This window comes from Carex rostrata, chromosome 17 (assembly GCF_964058835.1).
Source record: "Carex rostrata chromosome 17, lpCarRost1.2, whole genome shotgun sequence".
In the NCBI taxonomy this organism is placed as follows: Eukaryota; Viridiplantae; Streptophyta; class Magnoliopsida; order Poales; family Cyperaceae; genus Carex; species Carex rostrata.
In genome coordinates, this window is record NC_135934.1 from 7,969,763 (window position 1) to 7,980,667 (window position 10,905).

At 31.6% G+C, this 10,905-nt stretch overlaps 1 protein-coding gene across 1 annotated transcript; it reads right to left on the reverse strand.

Annotated features, from left to right (window-relative positions):
* Positions 1-424: 424 nt before the first annotated feature.
* Positions 425-3,504, reverse strand: LOC144568594 (WAT1-related protein At3g18200-like). Its single transcript, XM_078318968.1, has 7 exons — positions 3,213-3,504; positions 2,828-2,890; positions 2,599-2,715; positions 2,068-2,314; positions 1,469-1,627; positions 1,039-1,190; positions 425-715 (listed from the first exon to the last, which is right to left on the reverse strand). Exons 1-7 carry the CDS (start codon positions 3,407-3,409, stop codon positions 541-543), a joined length of 1,110 nt encoding a protein of 369 aa, XP_078175094.1. The 5' UTR covers positions 3,410-3,504; the 3' UTR covers positions 425-540.
* Between the last annotated feature and the right edge of the window lie 7,401 nt (positions 3,505-10,905).

Genomic DNA, 10,905 nt, shown 5'->3' on the forward strand with positions numbered 1-10,905 from the left:
GCTTGCACTTTTACACCTGCTTAAATTTGGACTTGTTAAATTCATGAAAGGTAGTGTAAAATAAACTTCTGATTTTTGTTTAGATACTTCCGTTTAAAGCCTACTAGGATTTCCTAATTGGACCGAGAATAATTTGCACATGATAAAAAGGGAATTGATATATCAATATCATTATTATCATCTTTAATTAGTGTTCAGCTTGATATGTATTAATGTTTAGTTAAATGACTTAAACATCCACCTAATTTTAAATTTTAGTTAAAATAATAATACGAAAAACAATTATAAGGCGGAGTCTTAAACCTGTTTTGACTGATCGAAATAATACACAGTATACCAGTACACATTCTGATATTTCACATTTTAGTTCAGAAAAAGGAGGATACATAATTTTCACTTTGATCAATCTATAAAAATTAGAAAATTAATTCTATTTAGAAACACCATTTCTTCAACCATAAATATACAATATTTCAATAATAAAAACAACTCCATATAATTTAGTTTGATCTTTTTTTTCTTTTCATTTGAATATCTCTCTCAAGCTATATCAATAATTGGCGCTTCATGTTCCTTGTTTAAGGTGTCTTGGTTGCTTAAAAGATGCCTTGTCATATTTGGTTCAATTCCTTGCTCTCCTCTTGCCTTTATTTCTTCACTTTTCCCCCAAATTACTGAGTAGAGACCAATCATAATCAAAATGGCACCAATAATCCTATAAAAAACAAATCAGCCAAAATTTAATCAAATAAGAATCTCGCTTTTTATTATCTAACAAAAATTCTATAACATCCCTTCAGATATTTGTATCAATATCGTCAAACATAGCTGAAGATTTGGACCGAGCAGTTTTTTAATTCATGCAGAGCACAAATAATAAACAAAATAGTATTGCATATGACTCATGCGTTGCATGAATCAAAAACTGCTTTGTCAAAATGTTTATGCAAAAATAGCATAAGAAGCACTTGGAACTTATGCTACAATTATATGTAACAGAATGAGTATATAACCAGTTAATTAATTAAATGTGCATACCCGCCAGTGTAGAGTTGGTCGCCGAGGATGAGAGCGGCCATGATAGCAACAGCGACAGTCTGTACCGGTTGAAATACCGACGCAAACAGGGGGCCTCCCCTGTCTATGCACCAAATCTGCAGTGACAGTGCCAGTCCTGATGCCACCAATCCCTGTGATTTATTAATTAATTAATTATGAACAGGAACTTGTTAATTTAGTTTTTCTGTCTTGATCAATACTTGTTCAACAATTTTGTTGATCCATTTCTTTATTATAAAAGAAAAAGGGGATGGAGAAATTGATGTGTACTGTCCACAAATTACAATTAATTAATTATCTATGAATAGGATCTTTTCAGAAGTTTCAACTATGCACAAAAATTACAATTAATTATTTGATCATGTTTGAATTTTTAAGAATATTATAAAATGCATAGGAATTGAATTACAGCATATAGGATGGTGAAGAGTTCCATTCCAGAGTGTATTTTCCACTTGTCGATGTCATTTTCGGTGAAAGCAGCTATGATCAGAAATTGTACAAGCCCAAAAAATATTGTCAATGTGAGCACTGATAGCCTTGCTGGATATTTCTTCAATACTGGTACCTGTTTAAACATGTGGCATTCAATTTCATCCCAAAAGAAGTTAAAAAGTACATACATAATCTGTCAATAATTAACTATATAACAAAGACTCATCTGAAATGCATTAGGCAATCAATAATTGAAGGAATGTCAGATTTCCTGTAGCATTCTAGGCATGTTACTAAAAATGCACCATATATATAATCCAGAATAACAGTTGCGATGATAATTACACAAAAGACAAACAAAATTATTGCATAGAAATAGGTCTCTAGTACTAGGAAGTATAAAAAAATAAAAAAAAATAAAAAAAAAGGTCTCTAGTACTAGGGAGTACAAAATTATTGCATAGAATAACTGTTCCTCTGAATTTAGTCATGGCACAACATGAATTTACATCCCTAGCTAAAGGAATTAAAAATGCATTCATTAAAAAAAAAAATAATGAGAGGTCAGCTGACCTGGAGCACAATCCAAGCAGACCAAGAGGTGATGTGAGTAAGGATGTAAACACAACCCAAGGTCCAATTCAAGATCTGAGTTGAACTGAGAATGGAGAGATGCTGCTGTTGGATGAATATTTTGGGTTGCTGACTCAGCAAAGGGTGGCCCTTGTAGAGAGTTATGACAGTGGCCCCACCTATGCTGACAACTGTGCCCACCACCTTTGCCACACCATACCTCTTCTTTAGGTTCACCTCCTCTAGCCTACCAGATAAAAGTAACATTGATATCATTATTATTATTATATTTTGGAAGACTATATCAGCCGATTTTTTTATTGGTAGCATAAAAGAACAACAAAACTTTACCCATAACATCGATTTCGAATAATTTCGTTTTATCAGCAATTGAAATCTGCGTTATCATTTTAAGAAAAACTGACTCCCTTATATTCAGTGGTTGTGGTAAAACAAAATTGTAAATTTATTATTTTTTAATTATTCAGATAAATCGGTATATCACTGATACAGAAGCAGGTGAAAGGATACCTCAGAGCAGCAGCCATGGCAAATGTGATTGCCGGTATTGCATTTTGTATAGCAGATGCATAAGTTGGAGACAGATAATATAGCCCCAAAAGATAGAATCCTTGGTTTGCCAGAATCCTATAAAAATCAATAGCAAAATACAGCACAAGTTCATGGAATAATAAGAAAAATATTAGCAGGAAATTTGAAATTATTTTTTTGAATTATGCAATAAAACTTAGTAACTTACCCTAATATTGCCAGAAGGAAGAATTGGACCAGCAATGAGAAAGTGAGAGGTGGCCTATGGCCCCTAAAACCAAGAAAATATCCAAATTTTTATACTTCTTCTTTCCAACAAAAAAGAAATCATAAACATTAATCCCAAAAGATTTATCCGTTTCAATTGATTATGTAATGTATCAATGCCCTAAAAAAATTTAAATTTTCATAAATCCTAATTAGGTTAAAATTTGCAAGAAACCGAAAACTAATTGGCATAATTTTGACATGAAATACTAATAATCGGTTAAGATTTGAAGAAACTGTAATTAGAATTTAGAATTCAAACATTTTAGATAATAGGAATACTCAGATTATTAAACCAAAGAAAAAGAAGGATTATAAATGCATACTTCTCTAGAAAGTAGGCACAAGGGGCCAAGAGTAGCAAGGCAATGCAATTTCTATACACAATGAACACAAGCTGGCTTATTCCAATATTTAGAGCAGCTCTTGATACTATGTGAAACCCTGCCATACATAGTTGCAAAGCTATCACTCCAACTAGGAGCTTCACTTTCTCTCTCATCTCTGTTACCTCTCTTCCCATTTCTCTCTCTCTCTAGAGATCACTCTTTATCTTTTTCTCTGAGGAAATGGGTTATCTGAGATGTGTATATATACACAAACACTAAGTCACCAGTGTTACTTCTCGCAACTTGGAATCATACTGTCTCTTTGTTGTCTCTAATAGAATAGATCCTTGATTGTGACATGCTTCTCTATCTTCTCTTACTTTGTTGTTATGTCTTTCCTGCTTTAGGATTTTTGGTGAAATACAAGAAATCATACACATTAATTAGCACAGTTGTCTTGGTAAGGATCTGGGACACAATAGAACTAATGCTACTGTCCAGATAAGCATCGAACTACATATGCTGTTGCTGAAAACAGACAAATTAAAAAAGTACTTGTTGACCAAAATTTATATTTTTTTACTGTTTTTTTATATAGGTAGAAAATCACTTAATCTAAAAATTCTAGACCATTCAACAGTAGTGATTTCTACCTATTTAAATAAATAGTAAAATAATTCTAAGAAATGTAAAATTTAGTCTGCAAGTACATTTTCATTTGGAAATAAAGTTGAATAGTTCAGATCGACTATTTTGACAACAAAGATATTAATCCATAGTAGAGACCAATCCAAACCATGCATAGTACCGTAGCCTCACTCAACTAACAGTATACCAGTTGGTAGTCAGGTGCTGGTAGCAGAAACTGGTACCAGTACAAATTACCTTTCTGGCATGCAATTTATTTATCTAACTTATGTTCCTGTAATCATTTACTTTCTAATTATGAAATTTGCATGTCTCTCCTAGCTTTCCAAAAATGAAAAAAGAAAAAGTCAAAAAGACTAAATAAAAAGCATCTATTATTAAACAAGTTTTGTTAATAAAATTCAACAAGTGACGTGTGAGTAGGGGTGGCAACGAACCGAACCGAACCGAACTTATCTTAGGTTTGAGTTTGGTTTGAATTAATTTCGAACCGAACCTGGTTTGATTCATTTCAAACCGAACCAATTTCGAATCGAATTAATTGCGAACTACACATTTTTCGAATCGAACCCGAATCGAATCACGAACTAAATTATTTTTTAGCAGCCCTAGTTATACCGGTAGTTTATACATTAATTTTTTCTCGCGGGACAAAATTTACATGACTTCCTTTTACTGGTATGAACTATGAAAAAAATGTTTTTAAGTTGAAAAATTATTCATGAAAAAATACATCAGAGACGGCTTTCCTGGTATGAACTATGAGAGACGATCGAAGAGAGAGGAGAGACAGTCATCTAGGCCGGAGAAAGGAGTGACAGCCAGTCGCCGAGAACATCGGCTAGATTTTAGAGCTAGAGGGAGAGTGAGTTAGGGAGAGGTGGAGAGAGAACTAGGTTATTGAGATTTGAGAGCGAGGGAGTGTCGGCTAAGTTAAATTATGACTCTCTATCTTGAATTTTAATTTCATCAGGTAAATGGATGGCCGGAGATTTCATGAGATTCGAACCACAAAAAAATCACGAACATATTTCGATCAAACCAGGCTAGGTTTGAGTTTGGTTTGAATTAATTCCGAACCGAACCTGGTTTGGTTCGTTTCAATTCGAACCCATTTCGAATCGAATTAAACTCGAATCAAACTCGAATCAAACCCGAATCGAATCACGAACCTCGAATTTTTTTGCCAGCCCTACGTGTGAGATAGGGTAGCAGCTTTTGACCCTGTGGTTCTGAGTGATATTTCTAGATTTCTTAAATAATTAATAAATCAGATCTGAACCAGAGTGTTTCTCCACCAACTTTTGGATCTTATTTTCTGGAAACATTAGGTTTGGTAAATTGATATTTCGATAAAAAAAAAGTGAAGATAAAATTAATTCTGGCCTCTACTAAGAGTGAGAATAAAAGAGAATTCCCTCTCTCCACATCTTATCCTCTTATCAAACATAGTTTTGAGTCTCTACTAGTTTGCGAATTCGGATCAGGTAAGATACCTGACAGGGTCCAAATAGATCCGGTCAGTTTAATTTAAATATGCACAAATTATAAAACGGATCCCTATATTTTAAATAGATCCGAAATACTTTGGTCCGACTTTTACTAACTTGATGGTACCAATATATGGGTAATGCTACTATGCATGAAAAAAGAGTGTCTATTATTTGTACCAACCAAATGTATAATTCAAATTCTAACCCAGAACATGTACTATAACAATATCAAAAAAAAATTATGTTGATTCATACATCTTGCCGCAGAATATCACCTTGGGTTTACCTCCAATCTGGCAGTATTTCTCCATGTGTCCAGGGCATTATATAGAAACAGGTTTACTTTTTTGCGCTTCTGAAAGTTCATGTGGGACTTTTTATCCGACAAGCCTATAAAACCGGACTCTTACATTTTCTCCCTGTAAAGTTAGTTATTTTCATCTAGTTAGAAATTTGCAGGAAACACATATATTAGTATATGTACAGTCAACTTTAATTTTTCATATTATAAGATATTCTATATTTATCTTTCGAAAATTCTTTTGTTCCATGCAAAAAAAAGCGTTATATATAAAAAAAATAAAAAGTACAAAAGAAATACTGATTTTGATCATGTATTACAGACATTACAATACATATTGAGGGGCAATTTTGCACTGATTGCAAAAATTAAGAACTGAGAAGATGAGATCCAGGTCATGAAATTGTTTCCTTTAATTTACATCAAGCAATTTATTGGGTATATGAAATAATTCCTAATAGTACAAATTAATTATATTGTATTAAAAAATAAATAGTGTATGCACACGCGAAGGGCATTGAGGTACATGTACAGATGTACTTGCTAGGGACATGGCAGAGAGCATGGTGGCCATATAACAGCCTGCCATATCTTGCAATAAATATGAAAATAACTTACTTTATTTTTATTTTTGAAATAATTCATGAAACAATAGAAGAAGAAAATATACCAGAAATGGGAATTTCTTCACTCTGTACAATTCATTTCATTTAATTGATGTACTTCCAGTACTATGCAGAATTTCTGCACTGAAATTATACACTTTTAGTAAATTATGCAGAGTGAAAGTATTTCAAAACTAAAATACAAAAATCTGTATATATATATATATACAATTAAATGGTTGCCAAGACAGAAGACGTACAGAATGAACCTTGATGTGACATGACAATTGATAGATGTGTATTCTATTAATTTTATACTTCTAGAGAGTACATCTGTATTTCTTTTGAGGATATAAAGTACACCTGTATTATTCATTTCTTTCCCTTATCTTGTTTCTCCCCTTAATTATGAGAAATAACAATTCTTCTCCATGTAGAGTTGGCAACTGGACCTACCAAGTAAACTTCAACGAGATCTCAACTCTAAATACTTCTCTCAGGAAAAAAAAAAAAGTTTATCTTCAGTTCAAAAGAGTGGGAAGTTACTATACCAGTAATTTCATGCTTCTTGGTATCTTCTTGAATATGACTAAAATGGTAAATAATAATTATGTTACCTAAATGGTCACGTTTATCTTCTTCTTTTTTCAAGTTAGTTTGTTGGAAAATAAGATAAAAAAATGCTAAAAAGTACGAAAAATTGCAAGATAAACTAAAATAAAGAAAAATATTGAAAAAACTGGTCACGTGGCATGACAAATTTAATTTACGTGAGTCACATCTCGTGAGTCGTGACATGACGTACTGTATCCGTAACGTGCAGTGATGGAACTGGTAATGTACGTCTATTTTTTTTATTTCACAGTATTAGGTATATATTATGTGATGGTCTCACTGATGACGTAGAAATGTATGGGTCTTAATTAAGTCTTAAGAAATGAAATTGGGAAATATTATGAGATGTGATCCCAAAGACATCAAATTTGCCAAGTCATTCTCACCTTGACTGTTCTCTAGTTTAGGGAAACCAAATTTTTATTAATAGGAAACTAAATAAATAAATATCGACAATGGAAAATAAAATTGTGTTTTTTTGACATCTAGAAATAACGTAATTGTTGATGTTATAAACTATCACAATTTGCTTAGCAAAATCTAATTACAATTTAACTAAACCGCGAAAAAAAAAAAATTCTGGCTTTCATAGACCATCACGGCCGAAAAAGTTCTGGCCTTCATAGACTATCACGGTTAGGGAGATAATTTTCTTATATATGAAGCCTAACACTTTTTTATTTAGTTAGAGGGCGTTATATGAAGTCCAGAAGCTCCGGTCTTGATCGTCTCTGAAGGCCAAGCTCTGGCCGTGATTGTCTATGAAGGCCAGAATTTTTTTTTTCAAGGTTTAGTTAGATTGCAATTAGATTTCGCTAAATAGGTCGTGTTAGTTTATAATATCCAGACAATCACATTTTTTCTAGATGTAATAAAAAATAATTTCTTCTCCATCGGCAATATTTATTTATCTATTTTTCTATTAAAAAAATTTCGGCTTAAGAGGCCCATTCCATGAGTGTTATATATACGTCATGCACATGGATAAATATCATTGAATGCCTTGTAAGTTGTAATCATGACATTTATGAACTTTTGAAGCACAGATTTTATTATTGTTCATTTCATGATTAACAAAGGACTTCTGTCTTATGAATCCATAATACAATGATGATTAATTCTTCAAGATATTCTTTTATAATAACTAACTAGTATCATGCATGTCCGTTGCAATAGAGACAAATTATAAGAGAGAAAAATAATAAATAATAATAAAAGAAACAATAACAAATAAAAAAAATATATAACTTGAAAAAATTCTCGAAGTATCATTGCTAGTGCGATCCTCTTTGATGTAATCCAATATTTCTGAAAATGAACAAACAAAACGTGAAAAATAGATTATAATTGCTACAATGAAAACATATAATAAAATTAGAAATATTAAATTAATATGGTTCATACATTGTTATTTTGAAGTTACTGTTACATCCCATGAAAACAAAGATAATTAAATTTTTACCAAGTAGAAAATGAATTTCATTTCATATAAATTATGTATTGAAATGAAAACCTCATATAATATTACAAAGCAAGTTCTTCTTCGATTTTGATCCTTTGTTTTGGTAAATAAGCATGTCCAGGGAGATTGGTGAGGTTTGGTGCATATCAGGGCTTTGAACTTGGAGCTTTCTGGTGTTTTAACATAACTTAAGGGGTTTCAATGATTGGCAAAGTTTAATTATGATGCCTAAGCATTTGTTCAAAGGGTTCTTGACTCTGGATTTGCTCATTGGATCAAATGATTCTTACTGGAAATGCATAGCACATGTGCCACCAGCCTTGATCTGTGTCATTTCATATTCAATTCATATTTTTATCTATGGAGGGTGTATATAAGTTATGTAGATACCTTTTCCTATGTCTTATATACACTTTTATAATTTTTATAACATTTTTACAACATTTTTACTAATTAGTGTCGAGATTCAAAAGAGCTTGATGGAAAGAACCTTACATCTACCTCGTACTGCTTCTATGACCAAGTACTCAAGTTGTTCTCTATTTATAATTACATCCTTGAGATCCTCCCTTGCTAGGATGATATGCAATTATCACAGAACACTATTAAGCTTTACATAGTATTATCCCAACTTATTTTTCTCGTCTACTTTAAATAGTCTCTCTAATCCTTTGAAATACATTCCTTGCATTCTCACTATAGAGAATTAAAACTTGTATATAAGGCTCAACAAAACCTGATATCAATATTAATGTTATCAGAACCAGATCGGATATCAACTCGGCAATACTCTGGTTCAATGGTTTACTGATTGGACCAGTGGGTCAACTGGTTCAACCGTTGATTTTCTAATAACACAATTTATTAATAAATAGAAAGGTTATTCTCCAAATAAAACAAAAGTATTAGCTCTTAGCTCTTGCACTTAACTAAAATTAACCAACTAATATATCAAATAAAAGTATAATTTGTCTAATGACGGAGAAAAAATTCAACCACAAAGCTGAAAGAAAATTACCAATAGTTAAGATGTGAAGCTTTTAAAATTTTCAACTTAATTTTTTTTATATAATTGAATAACTAAATTCTCAACTCCATATTTTTATGATAGAAAATAACAGATCCATATTAAATTTTCTGCAACTTAGAAAAAATTTATATTATGATGACTGTCCAGGTTCAAATACATAATTATTTAGAAAAAAGTTTGTTGTAGCTACACAAAAAGACAACATGGAGTTGCTCACATAATAACACATGGAGCTACTTTTACCTTTCTCTGCTAAACCGACCCCGCTATTTTAGACTTAGGAATCAGAAAAAAAACGAAAGAATCGGTTTGGATTTTTGGAAAAACCGGCCGAGTTATTTACTTATTTATTTATTTTCAGTCTAATTACTTGGTCGGTCTTTAATTTAAACCGAATTGGACTTGAATTCGGATCCGGTTTTTTTCGGTTCATCCACCGGTCCATTCCGGTTTTAATAACAGTGATCAATATAACCAAAAAAATTATAGATAATTAATTAGGATGCTATACAAGGAATGATGATTTGTATGGGAATTTGTATAGAAGCAAACAAGGAAATATAAGGAAAAAAAATATGGATTTCCATGCTCAACTAACAAAGAAAAATAAGGAAACATATATGAGAAGTTTGCTCAATTGAAGAAAGAAAATAAGGAAACATATTTTATGTAGGAAAATCTCACTAAAATATCGAATCGGCTTAAATTTGATTGTAACACATAGTGTGACTGTACGTGTGACGAATCTTATTTTAATTAAATTTAAACTTCTACATATAAAATAAATGTATTTAATCAAAAGAGACAGATTATGTGATTGGAAGATTGAGATTAAATATGAAATTTCATCTTTCAATCGTAGCCGTTGGCGGATCGGAAACCCAACGTGCTTAATAATAGAATTGAGAAATAGAGATATCCACCGAATGGGTGCCATATTTTTTGACACGATATATATTTTGCTCACAAAGTTAAAGCGGTCAATTAATTGTAGGAAAATCACTGAAATCAATTTGGTGTGTTAAAAACAGAAAAAAAAAAAATCAATAATATATTTGATAGAAGAGCCGGCATGGCATCTGTTTCTTTACTTGCTCCAAGGGAAATTAAAAAGGCCAAGTTTTTCTTCACATGTTTACAAGATAACTAGCTTCTTTGTTTAACAAGACATCCAATAAAACTCTCCCTCGTAAATATCAATATATAAATAAGACTTAATCTTTATTTATTTTTTAAATAAAAGACAATCAACATGTCTTTGAAGTAAAAATAATTGGTTTCACGAAACAAAAGTCCATACAAATAGAGACAATTAACTTAAATGGGCTTATATTATGAATTTATTATATAGCCCATAACAATTATGGATTTCTCATTTGCTCCGGCCATACAAATATTATGGAAGCCCATCAGATTCATATCTGGAGACTTGGAGTGGTTCTTTCTTTCTAATTTTTATTTCTTGTATTAAAAAAAATCAAAATCTCATCGCCTTATTTTTTATCTATTTGCTAAAAGTTGGGAAAACCACCGATC